This window comes from Ceratina calcarata, unplaced genomic scaffold, assembly GCF_001652005.2.
Source record: "Ceratina calcarata isolate Rehan_Ccalc_2016 unplaced genomic scaffold, ASM165200v1 scaffold86.2, whole genome shotgun sequence".
Lineage (NCBI taxonomy): Eukaryota > Metazoa > Arthropoda > Insecta > Hymenoptera > Apidae > Ceratina > Ceratina calcarata.
Genome location: NW_017179946.1, coordinates 31745 through 42950, shown reverse-complemented (window position 1 = coordinate 42950; position 11206 = coordinate 31745). Strand labels below are relative to the sequence as shown.

At 42.2% G+C, this 11206-nt stretch overlaps 1 protein-coding gene across 10 annotated transcripts in view; it reads right to left on the bottom strand.

Moving 5' to 3' along the window:
• The window catches only part of LOC108631257 (muscle M-line assembly protein unc-89), a 44053-nt gene that overhangs the window by 1116 nt on the left and 31731 nt on the right, over positions 1-11206 (bottom strand). For 6 of the 10 annotated variants that reach the window (XM_026818770.1, XM_026818771.1, XM_018035062.2 and 3 more), the window contains 11 exons: positions 10274-10502; positions 9999-10196; positions 9616-9819; positions 9390-9553; positions 6175-9138; positions 5354-5573; positions 3831-4580; positions 2886-3071; positions 2022-2540; positions 1377-1474; positions 1125-1305 (listed from right to left, as the gene is read on the bottom strand). In XM_026818770.1, coding sequence (XP_026674571.1) covers positions 1125-1305; positions 1377-1474; positions 2022-2540; positions 2886-3071; positions 3831-4580; positions 5354-5573; positions 6175-9138; positions 9390-9553; positions 9616-9819; positions 9999-10196; positions 10274-10502 — 5713 coding nt within the window. The other 4 variants (XM_026818774.1, XM_026818773.1, XR_003389936.1 and 1 more) reach the window with 4 other exon arrangements.

Genomic DNA, 11206 nt, shown 5'->3' with positions numbered 1-11206 from the left:
ACGACGAGATCTACAATTTCCATGTAAAAGTTTATCGCTAGCGTCAATAGTTAACAAGTAATTTGCAAAAAACTGCTTTTTCGTTTTTCGTCAATAACTCGTTAACTATTGACGCTAGCGATAAACTTTTACATGGAAATTGTAGATCTCGTCGTTCTCTACAAGAAAGGTCATATGCAATTTTTCCGTATGTCCAACGGTTTGGGAGTTATTGGCCAAAAACGAAAATTTGGAAGAAATTGAAGGGGTACCCCTTGGAAAAATCTCGGAAAAATTGAAAATTTTTTTTTGTTGTTTATTATTAGCAATGTTCTTCCGACGTCTGATTTCTTTTTAAAAAATGCGTTTCTAAAGTGCATAAACTTTTGGGATTGACTGTATAGCCAATACATCCTTAACTATGCCACAATACTCGTAAGCTATTTGTTATATTTTAATTTTTATAAAGATACTAGCATCTCCCGTTGCATCTCAACTATAAAAAGTATTTCTCCTTGAGATTTTTTTAAGGACTTCACCGATTTTTATGAAATATTATGATAAGCACAGAATGCTATAGACCAAATAAAAAAAGCTACTGTTGAGGATATTGCCTTTGTCTATGTTCCACTATTTCTTCCTGGAAGAAGTTTCCATTTGTTTGTGACTTCTACTCATTGTATAATCGATCAATCTTTCCATGAAGATTACAACTACTACGCTTCTCTTGTCAACTTGTCATTGGACAATTGGTCTTTGAGTTAGAGCTGCAGCAAATTTGAAAAACAGTTTCGAGAAAAACGCGTTGAAGTATTAACTATTACATTATTACTTATATTAATACTATTAGAAGGCTGCCACTCGAAAACTAGTTGAGATCTAACCTTTAGATTTTGCTATTTTTGAAGGTATAAACTTTCGAAAAAAGAAAAAAATCGATTTTTTGAAAATTCCACACTGGGTAGGCCTCTTAAACATTTCTTTCCTCTTCTAAATATTATAAATTGTATTTCACTTTTGGATATTTTGCATTTATTTACAAATTATTGTATGCCACGTCTCATTACATTAATGAAAATTCCCATGAACCCATAAACAACGACAGTCTAATAATTATTTACTATATAGATATTAACATTACGTACCAGGAAAAGCTCGCACCACCGTCAGACGACAAACGCCGTTTCGATAATGAATTTCGTAGCTCGTCGAATTTTCGATGATCCTGCCGTCCTTCGACCAAAGGATGTTCGGTTGCGGTTCGGCTTGGACGATGCACTCGAATCTCGCCGTTTGTCCGCTCACCACCGCGATGTCTCTCAGAGGCTAAAATTCCCATGCAGCTTTTAAATAACTGATGCAAATTAAAATTGTAACAGTTCCTTAAGGATCGTTACCGTGATGAAAATGGGAGCTTTTTTCGGAAGCACTTCCAAGTAAGGCTGAATCACTTCTTTACTCGACGTCACCCCGTTGGTTGTCGGCCACGGTGATCCTAGAATAATCAGCTCGATTTAACTTGACTGATTCGAACGCCTTCGAGTTTCGTGGAATCGAAAAGAGTGTGTTCGTCGTGTTCAAGGAAATTGAAAGCACAGAAAACTCAGAGGCAATAAACAAGAATTGCTTGAAGCAAAGCAGGAACCTTTCATATTTCAAAAGAGGAAATCGAAGTGGTACAGATATAATTGATAACAAAGTGCCAAACAAACACTGAAAATTTCAACAGTAAGGAAACAAGAGAAACGAGAAATCAAAGCAACACTCATATAAAAGTAATCACACCAAGAAAAATGAACGTAATTCTCCCTTTTTTCTCAGCACAAAATATACGAAGGTATCAAAAACGTCCTATATGTATAATTTCTGTGAAAATCAATCTTCCAAAAACGGACAGCCCCATACCATAAGAAAACGTAATAAAGCCGAAAGCAGACGTGCAGTGGGTGCACAAATAAACATAAAGCTGTTGGTAGACCATAAAGAGATGAAACGACGTGAGAGAGAGAGAGAGAGAGAGCAATGCCGAAGCAGGTGAATACCTGCGGAGTCGACGTTGCTGGGTGGTCCTGTGGCACTACTGTATCTGGGAGATAGGCTCGGTAAGCTTGGGCTCAGGGAAAGCGGACTGGGCGTCGTGTGATCCCATCTGGACGGCGACGGTGAACAGGGTATGACGAGGCTGGGTGGTGTCATCGCGGTACCACCCTCCGAGTGCCTCTTTCTCGCGTTTCGGACGTCCTCCGCTTCGGAGAACTCGCTCTCCGACGTTGGCTCCCACTTGACCGTCTTCGAACCACCGAATTTGCCCGCCGGTTTGCTCTGCCGCGTGGAGGCCGCGGTGGTCCCACCGCTTCTCTTCGCGAAACCATTCTCCCTCCGGGTCGTGAACTCGTGCACGATGGGCACCTCGATATCGCTGGCTCGCCGTTGACCGTGAATACTCCTACTCGTGCTGCTCACCGTTTTCTTCCCTTCCCCGGGCAACACGATTCCAAACTCGTACCCGAAGTCGTACTTGAAGTATATCAGTCCGGTGTCTGGATCGATGTGCTTCGTTCCTGCATTTTTTTGCGATTTTTCTTTTTTACATCGATGAGTTCGCCTTTATAAATTATCCTCGATCGAGGAAACATAGCTGGGATTTTTATAGTATCTTTTATATTATCGTTAAAAAATATGTTAGCTAATTTATGTAGAAAGTTTAACATTAAAAGACCACATTTCGTATATCATTATACTGTCTTCATTTTACAAATATATTTTTCCGATATCATTTTTGCGATAAGGAAATCTGCCCTCCTATTATATTTGAAAATAATTTATGCGCATTGTTTAATGGCAAGGAGTTCTGTTTTTAATACCAGCCAATGTAAATGATTTTTGGCACTGTGGAATTGAATTACCATGTTCCGAGTGACGTGACTCCTCTCTGTACGTTCTGGGCTCGTCGCCGTCGCTGGCACGGGTGTCGGTCGGATGTTTCAGGATCGGCTTGCCCTGCTTCAAATCCGACTGGATGTCGCTGACGAATTTCTCGGTTTTCGTTTTGAAGCTGCTGGTCATGTCGCTCATGTGACGCGACGCGACGTCTGCGGATGTTTCAGATTTTTCGTGTTACGGGACAAGAAGACAAGCTCGGCCAGAGATAGTATTTAACTTTTCTTTTTTTTTTTTAGCAAGCGCAGAGAAAGAGAAACTGTTAGAACAGAAGATGACACCGTTGACAATTCGTTTCCGAGTGAAATGTGGAAATCCGGCAGAGATGTTAATAACAGTAGACAGTGCAACCGAATCCTTTTTTATATTACAACAGTTATTAAAGTTAAACATGTTGAATTTGTGATTTGAAAACGAGATCTAAATCCTTTTACCGTATCTTTTTATATTGTCCATTTTATCTATTTTCCTGTGACCCATAGTATTTATTGTTCTGTTTTGACCTATTTTCATAAAAAGCTGCAGATATGTAAAAGCTAGGGTAATCACATGACTTTTCTGACATTTGTCGTTCTTTACTCTGTTTTACAAATAACGAAAAATAGTTCAAAATATGACTTTACGCCATTCGATTCTATATCTTCATTTTTCAGAGAATCAAGATAAAATTCGTTTTAGTGTTTAAATTAAAGTACACCTTAAGGCGCTCTGGTTCTTATTTTATTCAGAACAATGTCTTTTAGTATAAAATGTTTAAAATCCAAAGCTCAGTAATTACAATTTTTGCTGCACATTGTAACATTTATTTTATTAAGTATTTGCATAATCTCACTGAATAATGACCAGAGCGCCTTAGAATGTATTCCGAACTACACATTGAAACGAATTCGAGACATCAACGAGATTCTTACGATTGGCAGCTTTCTTCACGTCGCTCCTCGAAATAAACCCGAACTCTGGCGGCGAGCCAGGCTTCAGCACCTCTTGCCTGGAGTCAACTTCCTTCTTCTCCATCTTCCTAACCCTTTCATCACGTAGCTGCGTCATCGAGGTCTGTCTCTTGATCACCGGCGGCCCTCTGTCGAATTCCAACGGGCTCACCACGTGCTCCTGTCTAACAGGAGCGCTGGCCGACCTGGGCGCCTTCATCGTGGGCGGTTGCACCTTCCTATATCTCGGCTCCTCGGTATCACTGTCCGCTGGTGCCCACTTTGGTTTGATTCTAGTATCGACGTCGCTCTCATAATCCGATTCCCTGAACTGGCCTTGGACGAATTTTTTCGGGGTGGGCACCGTGAACGAGGTCTTCTGCTTCTGTGCAGCGTCGAAACTAGAAAAATCGATGGACGGCTTTTGGTCGCCGAATTTGATTACACGGCTGGTTTGCTCGACGGTGACGATTCGTCTACTGTTCTCGGTGGACTCGTCCATCCTGACGGTCTTCTTCGTCTCTGTACCAATCGCATTGTGGAAGGGCACACCGGATCGGGCTTCGTAGTACGTTGGTTGTGGTTGTGGCTGTGGCGGTGGCGCATACGCGATTTCCGGTGGTGAACCGGGCAGAAGAACGGTTTTCTGCTTTGTGGGGGTCGCCGCTGCGACCCTGTCCTCCCTTTTCTCCAACTCCTTGATCAGCGGCGTTCGTGGCTCCTTCGGCTTTCCTATTGGTAGAAAATAGGCCCGGACGACCGCCGATCAGTGACCGAATCTGGCGTCGAAGAAAGCGGACAGACGTCGGTTTCACGCGTCGTTGAACGATTCTACTTGATCCAATCTTATCCATTTTTGCCGTTTTGCGATTCCTTTCTCTCGCGTTTCACTAATGTTGCAATGTGTTTTTACAAATGTTTGAGAACGAAGGTGAAACCAGCGTGTAATAACAAAGAGGTGAAGAAAAAGAAGAAGAGATAGCAGAAGTGAATGGAAAATGGAGGCGGTTAGCCACGAAGAATGGGAGAAAAACGAGTCGGTGAAAAAGCCTGGGGGAAAATCAGAGTACGTACTTCGAGTGGCCGAGAAGAAAAGAGAGAAGCAAGCGAAGCGGGAAGAGAGGAGAACTTATCTTGCGAGGTAAACAACGAGAAGGGAAGAAAGCTTGCCAGGAGTACTACTTGTTGTAAGCTGGAAAAATATAGTATAAAGTGAGAGACCCATCGATGTATGCCACGCGGGCCAATCGGCCCGCCGGCGCTGTTGGAAAGCAATTTTTACATTTTTATTCACATCCCCCTCCCCCATTGGCATTTACCCTTCACCGTTTTTAAAAAATAGCAACATTGTACTGTGTAGATTTTTTGACAATTAATGCACGTGTAATTATGCGCAAGAGTGTATGTATATAAAATTTACATTTTTAATTTCATCTACTACTTACAAAAGATCATGTATGTATATTGACTACTTTAGTTAAGTGCCGTTTGGATTTTGTAAATACCTGAACTAGCGAGATGAGGTTTCACGGGTCTGAATGACTGGTCGTCGCTCTCGTAGCCTCGCGGTTTCCAAAGCGGTGGTATTCTGCCGTCGTAGTCGCTCTCATAGTCGCTTTCGCGAAATTCGCCCTTTACGAATTTGGAAGGACTCGGAGAGGGCGGCAGGATCTTCTTCGTAGTATCAATCTTCTTCTGCGACTGATCCGCTACATAAATAGTTTCCTAGAGACCAATTAAGAAAATTGTTTTAAAGAATGTAATTATGTAGCGTATGCAAAACACAATTATTACATATGTATAAGGCTGCAGATCTTCTAACGATTAAATTTTAATCGATAATTAGAATATTTTTTTTAATTAGGAATGAATATACATATAATCGTTAATTCGAGTTTCTTGGAATTAAGAATTTCAACTTGGTCACTTATTGAGATTTTTTCTAATTAAGAATTGAAATTTATTCGTTAAATACTATTCACTAATTTTCTATTCTGTTACTAATTATCCTAGACTCGTCAGAACTTTACTATTTCTCTGCATTATACATTCCTGTTCTAATAAAAAAATTTCTAAGTTTTGGCGAACTAATTTTTAGACGATAATAATACGTCCGAAAACGCATTTAGATCGTGTCCTACAAATTTAAAAATCCAGGCACGAACTACGTACAAATAAGCGTTAACAAAAACAATACTCTGGCACACTAAAACTAAGAAAATCAATTGTTAGATGCGTCACTCAAATCAATTAAACAAACGAGAGGGCCGGGCGATCAGATTTTCCTCTTTTCAAGCAACAAGCGACGCACAACACACACTCGAACCTTCGTGGTGGCGAATCTCGACGGTGCTGCGTAACTTTTCTCCATATAAGAACTGCGTTGTTGTTGAACCGTTGGTTGTTTTACAATCGCTGGAGCGCTCGGCACAAATTCCTTCCTTTGTTGCTGTTGCTGTTGTTGCTGTTGCTGTTGCTGCTGTTGGCGAGAGTCATAGCTCTTGCTCTGGAAGAACTCTGATCGGCTCTCCGAGTGCCATGAACTGCGGGACTCGACGTGAGACGTCGACATAGACTCATGCTTGCCGAAGCTTTTCTGCATTGACTGCATCGAACTCTTTTGTTGGAAAGGCTCATCCGTATCTGCCATGTAGCCACTCTCCTGTTGGAAAGTCTTCACCTTGAATTTTGGAGACTCTGGCTTCTTAATTGGCGGACTCTTCGGCGTCGGGCTTTTCACAGGTGGAGCTTGAACATAAATTGGCGGCGAGCCAGGCTTCAACTCAATAGTGGGCGTCGTTGGAGCAGGCTGATATTTCTGTTGCTTTATCTCCTTCTCCTGTCTCTTATAACTTGTAGTCTTCTTGCAAATTTTTTCCTGCTGTTCCCTGGTGATCACGGGTCTAGCTATGCCTCCGGTGGTCGGAGGAACCTCGAATTTGGACGGTGGGAGTGGTTCGGGCTCGGTGGATCTGGGTCTAGTCGGTTGCTTCGGCGTAGGTGGCTGAACTCTTCTGTAACGAGGCTCGTCGCCATCACTCTCATACGGTCTCCACTTTGCCTTCAAGTGACCATCCATGTCTGATTCATAGTCACTCTCCTGGGTGAAGCTTCCCTTAACGAACTTCGTTGGAGTCGGTGGCGGCGGCACTTTCTGTACTTTTACTGGTGGCGCCGGCGTAGCTTTGAAAGGAAACGGCTCCATTCGTTCCACAGGTGTCGGTTGCTTGGCTGGAAGAGGTGGAGGAGTGATTTTAACGTCCTTCGGTGGTAGAGCTGGAGGCTCTTCCTTCTTCGGCATTTGTGGAATTCGAACGGCTCCTGGTGGAATCTTGGCTGGCTGATAGTCCATAGACACTTCAAAACTCTTCTCTATCTTCTTCTCTCTAACCATAGGCGCTGGGATGTATCCAATTTCTGGAGGTGGACCAGGTTCCAAGATGATTTCAGCGGATGGAGGTGGTTCAGTGCGATGATATAACTGAACTACAGGTTTCTTAGGCGTTTCGATGCTCCTGACTAACCCAGGAGCTTTCAAGTCTTCAGATCCTGTCCACTTCTTCGAACTATATTCTTCAATTTTTTCCGATTGTTCCATTTTCTTCACGTCGCACTCACTGACGTATTTTTCATATAGAGACTTCTCTTCTAGCTTATTTATTTTTTGATCTACCTTAATCGTCTCAGCCTTGTAAATGATTGGCTGCACTTTTGGTGGCGAGGGAGCTCTCTTCATGAGCTTCTCTGTCGACTCCTGCTTCGAGCTCCACGAACGTCTTTCGGTCGTAGTAGAAGATTCCATACTCGTCTTCTTTATACCTTCCGGCGTTTCTTGTACTTCCCTCTTTACTTCCTTAGTGGAAGTCTTGAAATCTTCTCCAGGAACTTGCCACTCGTGCTTGAACTTCGTCTCCTCTTGCGGTGGCCAAGACTTTCTAGTGGAATCGGCGCATTTCTTGGCCCAAGATTTTTCCATTGCCAATGCATCAGCCGACGGCCGAGGTGACGTAGCTCTTAGAATCTCTTGATGACTCGACGCCGCTGAGTGACACCTGTACTCTGACAAATCCGTGGACACGTGCGATCTGGTCTCGACATCTGACGACGAAGACCAAGGTCTGCTCGGTGACGCAGCTCTAATTGACGATAAATAATCCTTCTTCTCGTGGACTTCCCTCTTAATGCACGGTTCTTCGACTACTTCTTTCTTGTCGAGCGAGAACGGCGGGGGTGGCATGGAGAATGTCGGGGCCGTCTTAGGTGTCTCTATAATTTTTGGAGAAGGCGTCGGGAAAATTTTCACACCACCAATGGGAGCGTCGATCGGGGACAGGGTTTTGTCAAACGATTCTTGTAACTGTTTGGCTTTGATGGACACCTCAGGGCGTTTTTTTTTAATCTCCTCCGGCTTCGGCATGTAACCAATCTCCGGCGGAGGCTCTGGTACCAATTTGAAACCCTCCAGTACTATCTCTTCCGATTTGCTTTCCATCTTACTTTCCATTTTTGACGTCATTACCGATGATGTACCAGACGTTTCTTCAATAATTGTCTTCTTCGTTTCTACGGACGGTTTGTACGGCTCGTAAGGGAAGTTAAATAATTTATTATCCACGCCGCGATTAGCCGTACTTCCCTGCTCCAGTTTACTGAAAATCTCATGAACGGCCTTTTTGGTAGTTTGTATCTCAGGAGGCTTCGTTTCCGGCTTCTTCACCTCCTGATATGTAGTCGATCTCTCGTAATTCTTAGTTAATTTGCCCACCTTCACCTCGTGGCCTTCGGCATCGTCCACTAGCTTGATCATCTCTTTCGGCCCCTTCGGAATCGTTTCCGTTTCCTTTGTCATCGATTCAAAGAAACTAAGCGCGTCTTTCTTGGCTATTCTCGATGTCTCTACATTCTCATTCTCAATCTTCTCTTCTTCAATCACTGTAGCTTTCGGCTCGGCTCTCCTTTTCTCCAGTTCTTCGCGAACCACATCTCTTATTACCGTCTTCTCTTCCTTCTTCGGTTCCACCACGCTAGGTGTTTTGTGCTCCAATTTCATGTGGAATTTCTGTTCCGATTTCGTTTCCATTTGACGAGACTCAATCGTGGATGAGATCGTCTCCGATCGACTCATCTTGGTCTCTGGTTCTTCTATTTTCTCTACGGTCTTTGACGTTTGAGACATCGAAGTGGATGTGACGAACGGAGTCGTTTTTATTGGAGGAATCGGTTGAATCGTAGTGATCGGTATTTTCTCGGTCGGTTTACTATAAGGAACCTCGCCCTTCTTCTCGTCGGACTAGATATTAATATACAATTCTTTATATCTCATATTTGATAAATACAAACTTATTATAAATCTTATTACAAACACAATGCTTTATATTTTCATATTTAATGAATATAAATTTGTTATAAATACTATTAAAATAAATAATCTATTAATTTGTGAATTTTTTATATACATCATAACTTCTATAATGATTATTGAGGTGTTAATTTCTTTTTTCAAGAATTGATGGATATTGAGATTGATGAGACAGTGATTACCTGTATAACTTTCTTGTCCTGCGCGGTTTCATAAACGACAGTCTTGTGAACCTCCATCATCGTTTCGGGGGTTGGTTCGAATACAGCGAAATCGGCTATGCTTTGAGCTTCGCCACCAGCGTTCGTTGCCCTGACCATGTACTTCCCAGCATGCTCCTTCTCAGCTGTGACACAATTAAAAATAATTATAAATGCATTGTTAAATACAAAACAAATTGAAAAATACCTTTTTCAATAATCAGCATGTAACAGTTTCCTTGCTGCTTGATTCTCAGTTGTGGGGGACGTTCTTTAATTGGTAAGTCGTCCTTGAACCAAGTGACAGTAGGTTCAGGTGTACCCGTGATTTCTACTTCCATGTTGACGCGATCTCCACGTTTCACGACTTGAGCTTGTAGTCTTCTGCCGAACACCGGTGGGAATATCGTTTCTGAAATAAAGAAACGAAATTGTATAGTAATATCTTTATTTCAGTGTCATCTCTAAGTGCCTTAGAGAACTGTTTTATACGTAAACCTTACTTACTATGAAGAGAAGTAATAAAGAAACATAAAATTTACTGTTTTTCTTTAAAAGCCTGTAAATTAAAAACACGTAATAATTATTTACTTTTAACAACAAGATCAGCTGTGCTACTGGCAGAACCGGCTTCATTGTTCGCTGAACAAGTATATCGTCCAGCATCCTTGACATTCACGTTCTTCAATTCCAAGCGGACGTGATTGTGCGCGTAAGTGATCTTCATACCATCCTTCGATTTCAGTTCTTGTCCGTTCTTCGACCAGCTGATCGTTGGCTGAGGGAATCCTACGTAAAATGTACTTAGCTATTACAAAATGTTACAAGAAGTAAAAGAAAAATCACTTAATTATGTTTTCTCTTACCATCGATGATTCCTTCGAGGACAATGTCAGTACCCTGATCCACAATCATCCCTGTAATCGGTGAGACGAATCTTGGTGCCGTCGATTTTCTAGTCGGTTTCGATACTGGAGCTGTTTTTACATCTCGTTTAACGCCTTCTTCGTCCTGGGACACGATCACTGTTTTCTCTTGACGAATCTCGCCTGGCTGATCTTGGATTATCTTCTCGTGTTCCTCCACTTTATACGACTGGATAAAATGTAATAATAGTTATTTTCGTCATATTATTTTAAAACGAATGTTATAAATCCTACTTTACTTTAGATATTTTGTATACCTTTACATATCCTTAATTTTTGTCTGCCAAATTTTTAATTAAACGAAAAATGAACAAACCTGGACGACAGGAGGTGTCCCGTCCTGCGAAGACGCCTGTTCCGTGCTGTGAATAACAGTCTTCACGCACACGCTGCTGGGTTCCTGTCCAGGCGTTTGAGACGTCGAAGACATCGCCGACGACATGTATTCCTTCTTCGTGGTCTTATGCGTGGTGGACGATTCAGTGATGATCTCCGACAACTTCGTCATCGTTTTAGTCTCACCGTCACCCTCGGACTTTTCCGAGGTGAAGTGTTTGTCGCTGCTGCTAGCCGCGTGCATCTCGACTACCGGTGACACTTCGACTAGATCTAGTACCCTCTCTGTGATCTCCTCGACTCTCTTCTCCCCCGGCCAGTCACCTGCGATGATTAATTAGGATATTGTTAGCGGTGACAGCCTTTTTTTATAGCTTGCTGTCTCTTTAATTGGTAAATGAATTCAACGAAAAACTTCTTAGTGTGCAAACATATAAATGGGTATATGTATGCTCAGGTATTTTGAGCACTATTAATTATATGAAAAGCATTTCTCATTTTTGAATGAAATATGCTACAGAATGCATAGGCAATATC